The sequence below is a fragment of the Mus caroli genome, chromosome 7, assembly GCF_900094665.2.
Source record: "Mus caroli chromosome 7, CAROLI_EIJ_v1.1, whole genome shotgun sequence".
Lineage (NCBI taxonomy): Eukaryota > Metazoa > Chordata > Mammalia > Rodentia > Muridae > Mus > Mus caroli.
Genome location: NC_034576.1, coordinates 93,416,660 through 93,429,824, shown reverse-complemented (window position 1 = coordinate 93,429,824; position 13,165 = coordinate 93,416,660). Strand labels below are relative to the sequence as shown.

The window sequence follows — 13,165 nt, the reverse complement described above, 5'->3', positions numbered from 1 at the left end:
CCTTCCCTTCCCTTCCCTTCCCTTCCCTTCCCTTCCCTTCCCTTCCCCCCCCTCTCTCTCACACACACACACCAAACAAAACACTAAACTAAATTTCTTTTTTCTATTTAATTCTTTTCTTTATTTTTTTACATGTGGTTGTGTGTGCATGCATGCGCGCATGGAGGAACGTATGGAGACCAGAGGTTGACAAAAGGTATTCATCCTCAAATCCTCTCCATCTTATGTTTATTCACACAGGGTCTCTCACTGTACCTAGACTCCACCCATTCAGATGGACTGGCTAGCCAGTAGGCCTCAGGGATCATCAATATCTGTCTTCCCAGCAATGGGATTATAGATACATGTTGCCATGCCTAGCAGGTCATTACGCTTAAGTGGCAAACACTTGAACACTTGACTGAACTATCTCTCCAGTATCTTTTCTGTTTGCTTGTTTGGGTTTTTGTTTGGTTCTTTTTTTTTTTTTAATTTTTTTTTTTAAGATGGGGTTTATATGATAATCCAGGTTAATCTTGAACTCCAGGCAGTCCCCCTAACTCAACCTTCTAAATTCTGGGATTCCAGACAGACATGGGTCATCATGCCTAGTTTCATGACTCGGGGTTTTTTGTTTTTTGGTTTTTTGTTCATTTGTTTGTTTGTTTTAGTGTTTCTGCTTTTTTTCTCTTTTTATTAGATATCGTCCTTATTTATATTTCAAATGTTATTCCCTTTCCTAGTTTCTCCTCTGAAAATCCCCTATCCCCTCCCCACTCCTTCTGCTCCCCAACCTACCCATTCCTGCTTCCTGGCTCTGGCATTCCCCTATACTGGGGCATAGAACCTTCAGAGAACCAAGGGCCTTTCCTCCTATTGATGACTGACTAGGCCATCCTCTGCTACATATGCAGCTAGAGATATGAGTCCTACCATGTGTTTTCTTTGATTGGTGGTTTAGTCTTAGGAAGCTCTGGGAGTACTGGCTAGTTCATACTGTTGTTCCTCCTATAAGGCTGCAAACCCCTTCAGCTCCTTGGGTCCTTTCTCTAGCTCCTCCATTGGGGACCCTGTGTTCTGTCCAATGGATGGCTGTAAGCATCCACTTCTATATTTTGTCAGGCATTGGCAGAGCCTCTCAGGAGACAGCTATATCAGGCTCTTGTCAGCAAGCTCTTGTTGGCATCCGCAATAGTGTCTGGGTTTGGTGGTTGTTTATGGGGTGGATCCCCAGGTGAGTCAGTCTCTGGATGGCCATGACTCGTTTTTAAACGGAGTCAGAGGCATATAGGGTGTGTTTCTATTTTGAGGACTAGGATCTCACTGCACCACCCACGCTAATCTCAAACTGTGAGCTAGAGTGCTCCCTCCTCACTCTCCTGAGTAGATTGAACTACACATATGTGCAGCAGGCCTAGCTAAAGTTTTTCATTGAGACCTTGTTTCTGCTGGGAGCACAGTAGGGAAATTAAGAAACATCAGGAGGGAAACTTCTGTCCAGGAAGTTAATCTAAAATTGGAATGTGTAAGTTTAGGCTGCAAGACAAACTACCAGTTATGCCTGAGAAGAAAACAGTCCTATTTTCTGCAGACTGCCTCTTTCTTTCCTTCACACCTGAGCACCTTTCTGGCCTCTTACCTGACCCTTTCCTCTTCAGCCCTCTTCAGGGCAGCATCCCTCTGCAGAACCTTTAAGATGGCGTCTTGCTCCTCCTCTGTCAGGAAACTTAAGTCGATCATTTTGGAGCACAGCTTCCACAAAAGGAACAATTGTAACAAATATAGCTTGGGATTCTCGGCAAAAAACAGCTGAGAGGACAGCCAGGATGATTACGGGATGCAAAAGTAAATGGTATCTTATTTGGTGGTGAAAGTCTTATCTGGTCTCCAGAAAAATTTTAGGCAGATGACATCAAAGTCGTGACAGCAAGGTCCCTCAAGGTAGCAGCGGTCTGTAGGATGAACAGGTCTCAGGAGGATGATGAATGCCTTGCTTGGGTCTTTAGCAGAATTCCTTCAGTGCACCTTCTCTGGACCACTCTAAGACACGGTATCTCCACCCTCATCACCATCTTGAGCAACAGCCTCCTTGCTGCATCCTTAACCTGGAGGATCATGAGACAACAAACTCCAGTCAATGCGAAGAATTTTAGTGGTGCATTTTTCAGTGAGGGTTTTGAACTGAGAAAACCAGTTCTGCCAGCTTCCTGAGCTCAAGGTCAATGTGTCAGAAACATGCTTCTCTCCAATTCTAGACCACAGAGATGGAGCACACAAAGATGCCTGCCAATGTTTAGCAACCTACCTGAGCAGTGGAGGTTCTTGATCTAGAAATTCCTGGCCTAAAAAATGATGCTGGAATTCAGCAGGACCAGGGTGGTGAGACTGAGGGTGTCAAAGAATTGTGGGAAAGAAATGGGCAATAAAGATTTGAAGCATTCCACTGGTGTGACTCTGTATTCTGCAATGCTGCAGAACTCACCAAGGGCAGAACTAGAATAGGACTGTAGTTACTGCTCTTTAGGCTGCACCTCTAACCTTCACTGGGCCTGCAGGAACCTGCTAAGCGTGTCTTTCTTCATTTCTGAACACTTACTGATATGTACATATAAACTGGGGGAAAGGAAGAAAGAGAGTTTCAAAACATCCCATCATCCCAAGTCAGTCCTTTTGAATCACATGATTGGTAAGAATCCTATTTACCTTGAGGAATTCTAAAGACAGGTAAAATAAGAGGATGAGATCTGAAGAATGCCATGAGGCAAGACTTTAGAGCTAGGGGTCTTTTGACAAGTCTAGACGCTCAAAGCTGTAGGCTTTAGTAATTCTTAAAGCAGACTCATTTAAGAAGAAAAGACAGTGTGTACACAAGGGAGTAAAGGTTATGCATAGATACCTTTCAAAACAGAACTACTGCACAGCTACCATTAGCCTGCCAGCTATAAGCCATTAACTGAGTTAGTCTACCAGATGTTTTATCTGCTCCTTTAAACTCAACATTAGGCCGTTCTTTGCAGACCATGATCAAAATGTAAAGCATCAAATATAAAAAGAATCCTTCTAGCATCCTGTACCAAGACTAGCCAGTGAAAATACATTCTTGCTCCCTTTGAGTCCGTACTTTTGCTTCTAAGTAAGATTGTGCTGGTGGCGGTGGTGGCAGCACCTGCCTTTAATTCCAGTGCTTGGAAGGCAGAGGTAGAGGCAGGTGGATCTCAAAATTCAAAGCCGGTCTACAGAGTGAGTTCTAGGTCAGCCAGGTCTACACAGAGAAACCCTGTCTCAAATTACCAAATTACAATACAAAACAAAACAACAACAGAAAGACTGCTTGATCAAAAGGGATTTCAACATTTTTTGTGCACTTTTTTGTTCTTGTTTTGTTTTTGTTTTTAATGATTTCTTTTATTTGTTTTGACTTTCACTTTTTTTCTTGTTTTTTTTTTTTGTGGAAGAGAGACAGAGATAGAGCCCATACACACACACACACACACACACACACACACACACACACATACATATACACATACACACATTTACACATTTACACGCATGTATATACAGACACATATACAAGTGTATTTGACTACATTATGTCAAATGTCCTCTTTTAAATTTTTCATGTATATGCATATGCTATTTTGATGGTTTGTATATCCTTGGACCAGGGAGTGGCACCATCTGAAGGTGTGGCCTTGTTGGAATAGATGTGACCTGGTTGGAATGGGGTGTCACTGTGGGTGTGGGTATAAGATCCTCACCCTAGTTGCCTGGAAGTCAGTCTTCCACTAGCAGCCTTTGGATGAAGACATAGAACTCTCAGCTCCTCCTGCGCCATGCCTGCCTGGATACTGCCATGCTCCCACCTTTATGATAATGGACTGAACCTCTGAACCTGTAAGCCAGCCCCAATTAAATGTTGTTTCTTTTTAAGACTTGCCTTGGTCATGGTGTCTGTTCACAGCAGTAAAACCCTAACTAAGACAGCTATAGCCTGCCTTTCTGCCTTAGAAACTGTTCATCCTTCAAAGCAGATCAGATGGAGGTCTTACCATCTTTATGAGGCAGAGGTAAGACCATTAATACATTAAATTCTTGTTCCTAATGTTTCATGTCCTTCTTGTAACAGACTTGAACCTGACTCACCTGAAACAGGGTCATTTTGGCTGACCCACAGCTATGGCAGAAAGAAACAAACATTTATTGTTAGAAGCCACTAAAGTTTCATATTTGCAGCAGAAGCCTAGCTTATGCAAAAGCCTCTTCTTCATCCAAATGTGTATGTGCGTGTGAATATATATTTCACCAATAAATGTGGAAATCTATTCCTTTTAGCCACATATAATTACAATAGTGAATGTTATATGTTATTGAGAGGGAGAGAGAGAGAGAGAGAGAGAGAGAGAGAGAGAGAGAGAGAGAGAAATCAACTATTATAATTGCTCTCAGGCCCCTATTTTACTATGTGTCTCTGAATAAGAATGAATATAGCAAATGAGTCAATCAGCCAGCCAACCAGTTTCAACACACACTGTCATCAATACACAGTCTTCTCGGTTCTTCCCTTCTTTTACACACAGCAACTTTGTCATATCCCAAAGGTTGGCAAGGAAATGGACTTAGGTCACATACTGACCACTGTCTCAGTGAGGCCTTCCTTGTATTGCCATTTGGTTCAGAAAGAGGTTGCTTCTATGTTTCAGAAGTTGGGACAGGATGAGAAAAACAAATTTGATAGTCTCACAGTAGTAATGAGAAGAGCTGCCACAGGTAGAAATGTTGGTTTCCACACATTCAAGGGAAAAAAAAAATGCATGCTAACCAGTGGCATGTCATGATGTCTAAGGACTCAAACAAAGGTACCTCTTATGGAAGGCTGTTAACAAGGTAGAGGGGGAATTTTCTCATTTCCCAATGCAGTGCAGGACTGGAACTCTCCTCTCCTTTGAGGTGAATAGTCAGGAATCGCTATCCAGTCTGGTTGTATGAGGCTGACCGGAGGGCAGTTGAGACTCTTCTGTACCACATGCCTGCTCCCACTATTTCAGACATCAGTTAGCTAGGAGCTAAGCAACTGATTCATTCCCTCAGCCAACCAGTTGAGAGCCCAACACTCTTGTGCACACTAGCAAGGCAGCAAGGAGGAAGGGAAGGAAAACTTCCTGACTGTGTAGTTACATGTAACCGGCAAGAGTCGGGTTGCAGTAAACCATACAAATAGTTCTATAAAATTTCTAAAGTCTAAATAATTAGACTCTAATGTCTCCAGGTGACAGAGCTGTGGAAGAGAAGGCTGGACAGAAAGTTGAATCATCCTGTGAGATAAGAGGAGTTGGTTGAGGTAGGCCTCACTGACATGACATTTGAACAGGAACTGAGAAAGATGAAGAGATATACTATGCAGATATCAAAACACCCCGAGATGGGAGTGAAACCCACAAATTGGCTAGGGCCAGTCGCCACAGAGTAAGCTAGGATAACAGGAAGAGTGGGCCAGGGAGGAAGTGGTCCACACTGCATTGGTTATTGTAAGGACTGGAAGGGTCTTGCTCTCAGTCTGAGATGAAGCAGCAGTAAGGAGGGGCAGGTAACAGGAGAAGGGAGTCGGTGTTTCATGGCTACTTCCACTGCGCCTGCTACTCCTTCTGCTTCCCCACAGAATGAGGCTGAGGTAGATCCTGTGTTCTTACAAACAAAGGGACTGAGCCCAAAGAAGGCTTTTGCCATCAAGTGAGACTGACATTTGCCAATTGTTTTGACAGAATAGATCACCCTGTCACTGGCATCTTCTTCTGTGCCCATTTCCACATGGACTCCTCAAAACAAGGTGGCAAAATAAAGCTTGCTGTTGGTGGAACATCATTCTCTCCTTAAGCATAAAGGGACCACTGGCTGTGGCTGTAAGGTGTGACATCCTCTGAGGAACATGGCTCTGTAAGGAGGGAGATAATAATCTCTAAGTGACGGGAAGTGAGAAGAATATTCCTGTGTTCATAGGAAATCACTGATTCAGAGAAGTATCCCAGTGATGAGTGGAAGCATCCTTGTGTCCAGCCTCCCACCCATGTTCTACGTGCTGCCAAGTGATTGTTCCACAACTCAGCTCCCACCAATCCATACACCAGGCTGAAAACCCTTTGCCATCCTGTTCCATGATCCAATAGGTGAAGCTTAGAGTCCTTATGATGGTCTGGGAACTCACACCTACTTCTTCCCCAAAGTCTTTCCCTTCATAACCCCAGGCTGAACACTTCTAGTTCCTCTTGTCATTGGGTCTTTGCATAAGCTATCCTTTCCTTCCAGGCCTGACTTAACTGCTACTTACTGTGCTCGGTGCCTTCTCTAACTGCTCTAGGTCAGGTTGGAGTCCCTCTGATGTGTTCTATTAGCCCCTGACTCCGACTATCACAATCCATCTCAAACTCAGCCCTATTCATTTGCTACCCGCCTATTTTGAAGTAAGGTTTGGGTTCTGAGAACTTTGTGCCCACGTCACCTGCCATTCACATAGGAATGAAAAATATCAGGTATTTGTAGGAAATAAAGAAACCCAGATTGGTGGGGCTTCAACTTCATGAGAACCGAGCTTTGGTTTCCAGAGTAAGAACTCAAGTTCATGTTATCCGCTGGGTTCTGCCTGCAGGGTTGTACTGTGGTTTGAATATCACATGGCTTCTCTAGGACTATTGTTTTATGGAAGAATCTAATAATCATGTGTAGGATGAGTGGGTGTGTCCCTTTCTTTAGGGAGATATTAGAAAGCTCTGTGTAGGACACTACAGGTGACACACAATCTGATGGTTGGTTTTGTAAACTTGACACAAACTAGAGTCACCTAGGCGGGAGGAACCTCAATAGAGAACTTGCCTCCATGAGATTGGCCTGTGGGTATGTCTCCAGGAAATATTAATGTGGGAAGGCTGAGCCCACTATGGCCATGTCACATAACCCCTCCCCCCACTCACCCACACATTCTGTGGGTTCTATAAGACAGCAGGCCGAGCAACCCAAGGTGGAGCAAGCAAGTATGCAGCACCCTTCCAAGGCCTCTGCATCAGCTCCTGCCTCCAGGTGCCTGCCCTGTTCTAGTTCCTGTTCTGACTTCCCTCAACGATGAACTGTGATCAGGACATGTTAGCCAAATAAAACTTTTCTTCCCCAAGTTCCTTTGTTCTGAGCAACAAAAACTAAACTAGAGCACCTGTGAAGCCCCAGGAACAGCAACCCAGATGGGAAACTGGAGAGCTTTGAACAGGGACTGCTTGGTTGGCATTTCCTGCCTGTCATCCCTGCGGTGGATCATCTGTAAGAGTGAGTGTTCCTCCTGTCAGTTGTCCAGATATTAAATTGAAGAGTGAATTGAAGACCATAAGCAACACCTGCTTCTGCTAATAGCAAAGAGGAAGGCTGGATTTGCAGATGCAACCTCAGTCCATCATCTTGCTGACCAACCCTCAGGTTAAAACCTGGGTACTTAAAGAATCTCTTTCCCAGGATGCTCTGCCAGTAGAAGGGAATCAGGAGCCATCCTCGGCTTTCCTGCAAAGCGGTTGATATGTCAGACCAGGCCTTGAGCCCCGAGAGAGGGGAGGGAAACGCAGGTCAGCAGTGGCTCTCACATGATGAGGGTTTTTTTTTTTTTTTCAGAACAAAAGCAAATTGTTCTGACAGTCCCATGACTTTAAGGAAGAAAACTCAAAAGAAGGGAAACCCCCACTGGGCAATAGAAGAAGACACAAACATGTCTTAGGCAGTTAGAGAGAAGGGTGCTTGACCAAAAGTATAATAAAAATAAAATAAGAAGAGCTCAGGTCAATGCGCTCCTCATCCCTGCTAGTAGCACTTACACACCCCATCATGCAAAGCTAACGACCTCATAGCCTTCCTAAATCACAGTGGCATTGAAGGATGAACGGAATAACCCACAGGTACTGCAGGGAAAGCTGAGGGTGGGGTGAACAGAATCAGAGTCTGCCTGTCTCCCTCCCAGCAGAAAGGCCTCCCCTAAATACCCTACACCACACCCATGTGCACTCATGAAGGCCGACACTTACACCAGGGTGGAACTAGCTTGCCAATTCTACCTATAGGCTTCCTTTCTCCCTGCCCTCCAGAACTCCGTGCATTCCACTGTCCCATTTGCATCCATGTTGCTGCCTTTCTCATCGCTCTCCGGCTTTCTTCTACAGGCTCTGGATTGGCTTCATTATACTGTTTGTAACCTCTGGGCTGTTTTCGTGTGTAAACTTCTAGGTTCCTTATCTGGAGTTTTACCCACTTTTGTATTTTTACATTTTTTGTGAAGGAGCAATGATCTTTTAAAGGAGTTGCAGGACTCATTTCTATGTTGACATCTGTGTACCTGCTGGTTTGGGTACTTGTTTGGCTTTTATTTGGAGATCTTTTCAGTGAGCAGTTTAGACCGTTGGTGCTCTAGCGCCCAAGCCTCAGTGTGACTATTAGATTCAGCTCCTGCTATACCTCCCAGTTCTCCTAGTTCAGTTTGAAGATGATAGAGTCTTATATTTTTAAACAGTGGGGTGTGCATGCATGTGGACAAACATGAGCACTCCGAGGCACACACGTGGAGATCAGAAGACAACCTGTGAGAGTCAGGTCTCTCCTTCCTGGGATCCAGGGTTCATGCTCAGAGCATCCAGCTCAACAGCAGGTATTGATGTGCAGAAGTGTGCATTTTCTAAGCTGTCCCCACCCACGGTGCTGTTCTGCCTGACCGCGTCTGGGATCACTATAGAAGATTCCCAGTAGGTCAGAAATGGCCGATGACTGGCTAAAGAGTCCCACAATTACCAAGAGTTGAACAGATTCCTTTCTATACCAGCTGTTTGTCAGCTGTGGTGAGAGTGAGCTCACATCCCACACCCACAGTAACAGCTGCATCAGAGAAGCCTCACTGGTCCTTTGTTCAGATGAGAAAACGGAGACAAAGAGGAAAAGTTAGCCGGGTGCTTCAGGTGGCACAGCTGCCTGACATCGGAGCCAGAACTCTCAAAGAAAATGTCTTACAGGGCGGATCCTGTTTCAGTGGAAATACAGATAACTTGATGAGATGCGCTATGTTTCACAGCACGCCTGAAACCTGCACACTGGTAGCAAGCAGGAATTACAGATCAACCCTAGATTTAATTATTTTCTAGGTTTCATAGTTAAAGGAGAAGAGTGGAAGGACCAGCTGATTCATTAACTAGACTGGAATTAAACCCAGAAACATAAAGTTAACTCAACCGGAGCTGTCACTAGCTTAGTTTTTAAAAGCCTCATTTATGTAGAGTTATGCACATCCCCAGCCAGGCTGGAGGTGAGAAACTCTCTCCAGATGTGGTCACTTGGGGGGTTTCCAAAGCTAGCTACTAGATCACCTGAAAACCTTTTAAACTTCCCAGCTCTCCTATCTGGAAGAAGGCAGGGTCCTCTCAGGAATGCTCAGGAGAAATGGAAGTGGGTAACAGAGAGGGGAATAAATCAGAACACTGTACAATAAGACACATAGAATTCCAACAGCCAGACCCATTACTCTGTTTACTAATATTAAAATTCTCTTTCCCTAAACCTACCTACCCCAAGTTATTCTCCTGTAACAGGTCCATGGTAGGACCCCTATCTGGGAGGTTTTCATTGCAGGTTCCAGGTGACAATAATGTAGAGTGAGAGATGAGACCTCTGAATTAATTGATCTTCTCCCCTATGTAAACTCTGCTCGAATCTAGTATTTAGGGACAAAGCAAGCAAGCTACCTAGGCCACAAACCATGAAGTCATATCACTGAGTTCAGCACCATACATCAGCACCCTGAGAATGAATGTCTCTATAGGAGTGATGTACACCTTAGGCACACATTTTAAGGAAGTACTAAAGACTTTGCCAGTACAGCAGCAACACTCAACATCTTTGTCTCAAAAGCTATGGCACCCTAGGGCACCCCAGGCTCCTCTCCCTCTTCGTATACCCACTTGTATCTCTGCTCGGCCCGTGAACCATGCTCTCAAAGATACATCAGTTCCTAAAATGGGCAAGGCCTTCCTCCATCGTCTTTATCTTCTAAATGGATTCTTTTGAAATCCAATGTTTGCCATGATCATTCCCAATGCCCTTGACATAAAGGGCTGTTGCTATTAAGTCAAAAAACACTTGGAAGAAGACTGATCTTCTATGAGTCTTTGGAGACTCCCCTAAGGACTCTGGATTAGTCCCCTGGTCTGTGTTGTGTGGGTAGCAGAACATACTGGACAGGGTTATCACAAGGATGGCATGTATGGGCAGAGTGAGTGCCCTGTAAGCACCCTTTCACAAGAAGGCTTGGCATCCCACTAGCTCTCCACCTGTCCATGTTGCCTTGAGACTGAAATGTGACTGCCCCTGCTTTTCCTCTTACCTCAGGCGACTCTCCTCCTTCCCCTACATTCCCACCCCATTTTAGCGAGTAAATTACAGGTTCCTTTGGGCATACACATGCAGACCCCACCACTGAGGTCTTTGAAGAGATTTCTTTTTAAGTCTTCTAAATTTGAGGTGTGGGTAAGAGAGAGGTTGGTGAGAGGATCCCATCCTTAAAATTCAACATTTCTCCCTTTTCCCAGTTCGGCTTTGACCCCAGTTCTAGCATGCCGTAGTCAAGAGTGTGACACCTTGGTCTCTGTCTACACTAACTTCTCCATCTGCTTCTACCTCTTTTTCTTTTCAGTACTGTGCATTATTACTGTGCTCTGTGTACCAGCACCTAGCATGGTGCTTGACACATAGCTGATACCTCATTTGTTGCTTAATTGAAGGACAGGGGAAGAGAGGGCAAAGAGGAAAATCAAGTCGATTCAAAGATACACACACACACACACAAGCCAAGCTGGATTATAAGAGGCATACAATATAAGAGGATTATAAAATTGTTTATAACTTATATTCCACATATGAATTCGTGACTCTGTAGTAGGCAGGATGATGATCTCCCAAATATCACCATGTGCTGTTTCCTAGAAACTATAAGTATATTGCCTTGTGTAGTAAAAAGAACTTTGGAAATGAGATGGAGGATCTTGCCATAGGGAGATTATCTGTGCTAGATTATCTAGGTAGAGCCAACATAACCATGGGGTCTTTATGAGAAGAGGGGAGGATACCTTGAAGAACTCAGTTAGAATGGTGTATTTTGAAGTTGGAGGAAGAGGTCAGGGGCATATCTTCATAAAAGCTGCAAAAGCTAGGAAACATTTTCCACAGAACTCCCAGGAGAAGCTCCCAGGAGGAACTCAGCTCCATTGACCCTTTGGCATCTCTGAATCCCTGGTTTGCTAGCCAGGCCCCTACACTTTCATTTTGTTTTCTGCTTAATGTTTTGTTGTTGCTGCTGCTGTTGTGTTTTGTTGTGTAGAAGTGGGGATAAAACCCAGCACCTCACACATTCTGGCTAAGTGTTCTACCTCTCCAGCACTCCTCTGAACAAATACATCCTCCAAAGTAACTGTGGATGGCGACCTGGACACTTTTGTCTCCTTGTCTAGTCGTCCCTGGTCCAGCTGACAGAACCTCTGCAGTCTCTTTCCACTTCTACTTCCAGCCTCCTTCTCCATCAGTCTTGGACTATTGAATAATTCAATAGATCAAGACCCAGAAGCCATCACTCTGATCCAGCTATACCACCACTCAAACATTTCCCCTAGAGCTTCCCTGATGCAGAATTGTGAGGAGAGGGTGTGGCAGCAGTCCCAAGATGGCGCCCGGGACTGCAGCCAAGTCTTATGACTTGCACCTGACTTCCTCATACACCTGAAAATAAGCCGCATCCATCGTGAGAACTGCGCAGGTGCACCATGATGCAAGATCGGACCATATGACGGGTGATGATTCTGGCCAATGGACTGCTGTTACATGAACTGGGCTGATGGGGTGTGGTTGAGAGGATATATAAGGGATTGCGATTGGGGGTGGGTGGTTGTTGTTTTTTCCTGGAGAGATTGATTTCTGGAGAGAGATTCATGAATGATATTGAAAGGTTCCTGAATAAACTGCTTTGAGAAGAATGCAGTGTTGTTACTCTTTTCTGCTGGTCGGAATAGGAAGCAACACAGAATCCAGACTCTTCACCCTAGTGTTAATGCCATTCTTATCCTGAGCACCGTAGTCATCTTTCTTATCCATAGGCTTCTTCCTACCCCTGGAATTCCAGCCAACCCACTCCTCATTCATTCTCTCCACATCATCACCTGCTGTTCCCGCTGCCTTCTCCATCTGGAACACCTTTTCTGTGTGTTTTACAGTCAAACCTTCTCTCTCAAGTTCCAGCTTGAATGACCTCCCCCATGAAACTGCTCCTATAACCCACATCCTTTCACAAATACCCCTGCTGCAATCTGCCAACATTAACTCTTTCACTAAGCCCTTGGAATGCTTCTACATCTCTCCTAGGAAGTAGCAGAGAACACCACTTTGGAGTTGAATTGACCGATGCAGACTGTATGCATCCCACAGTACAAGATACCTAGCTTCCTTGAGTTTCAGGCTTGTCTGAAAATGAGCATCATATTGATCTTACTAGTTTGCTAAAAAAGAATAAAACAAATAGACAATGTCCAAACGACTAGCTATTCATTAATGAATGTCTCAGCATTATTGTAATATCTAAATGAAATTTTGACTTGCACACTACTCTCTTCAAGGAAGACTTCCCTCTGCTTTGTTTCATTCTTTTAAGAACTAAATAAGGTACTAAAAGGTTGGGAGCATTCCTCTAAATTTCCTGCCCACTTAGACGAGAATGACCTCAAATGTTTCAGAGCAAAGGAAAGGAAAAGGAGACTGCTTCTATTTCCAACATCAGTGTTACAATTCTTTTGCATTCATGTATCTGGTGCCCAGATGCGCACACTTATGTTCATACATGTGTGTGTGTGTGTGTGTGTGTCTGTGTGTGTAGTGGTGTGTATAAAAGCCAGACACCAGTGCCAAATATCTACCTCACTTGCTTTCCTCCTTACTGTTTTGAGACATGATCACGCACTGATCCTGACTTTACTGTTTCAAGCAAGACAGACTGTGAGCTCCAGGTAGCTGCCTGTCTGCCCCTCCCCAGCACTGAAATTACAAATGTGGGCCACTGTACTTGGCTGGTTTTGTTTGTTTGTTTGTTTTGTTTTGTTTTTTAAATGTAGTGCTGAGAATTCAAACTCAGATC

At 44.4% G+C, this 13,165-nt stretch overlaps 1 protein-coding gene across 9 annotated transcripts in view; it reads right to left on the bottom strand.

Moving 5' to 3' along the window:
- Sytl2 (synaptotagmin like 2) overlaps positions 1-13,165 on the bottom strand; it is a 107,156-nt gene that overhangs the window by 58,529 nt on the left and 35,462 nt on the right. For all 9 annotated transcript variants that reach the window (XM_021166379.2, XM_029479599.1, XM_029479598.1 and 6 more), the window contains exon 2: positions 1,619-2,084. In XM_021166379.2, the coding sequence (XP_021022038.2) occupies positions 1,619-1,719 (101 nt within the window). In that variant the 5' untranslated portion in view covers positions 1,720-2,084. The remainder of the gene's footprint in view (positions 1-1,618; positions 2,085-13,165) is intronic.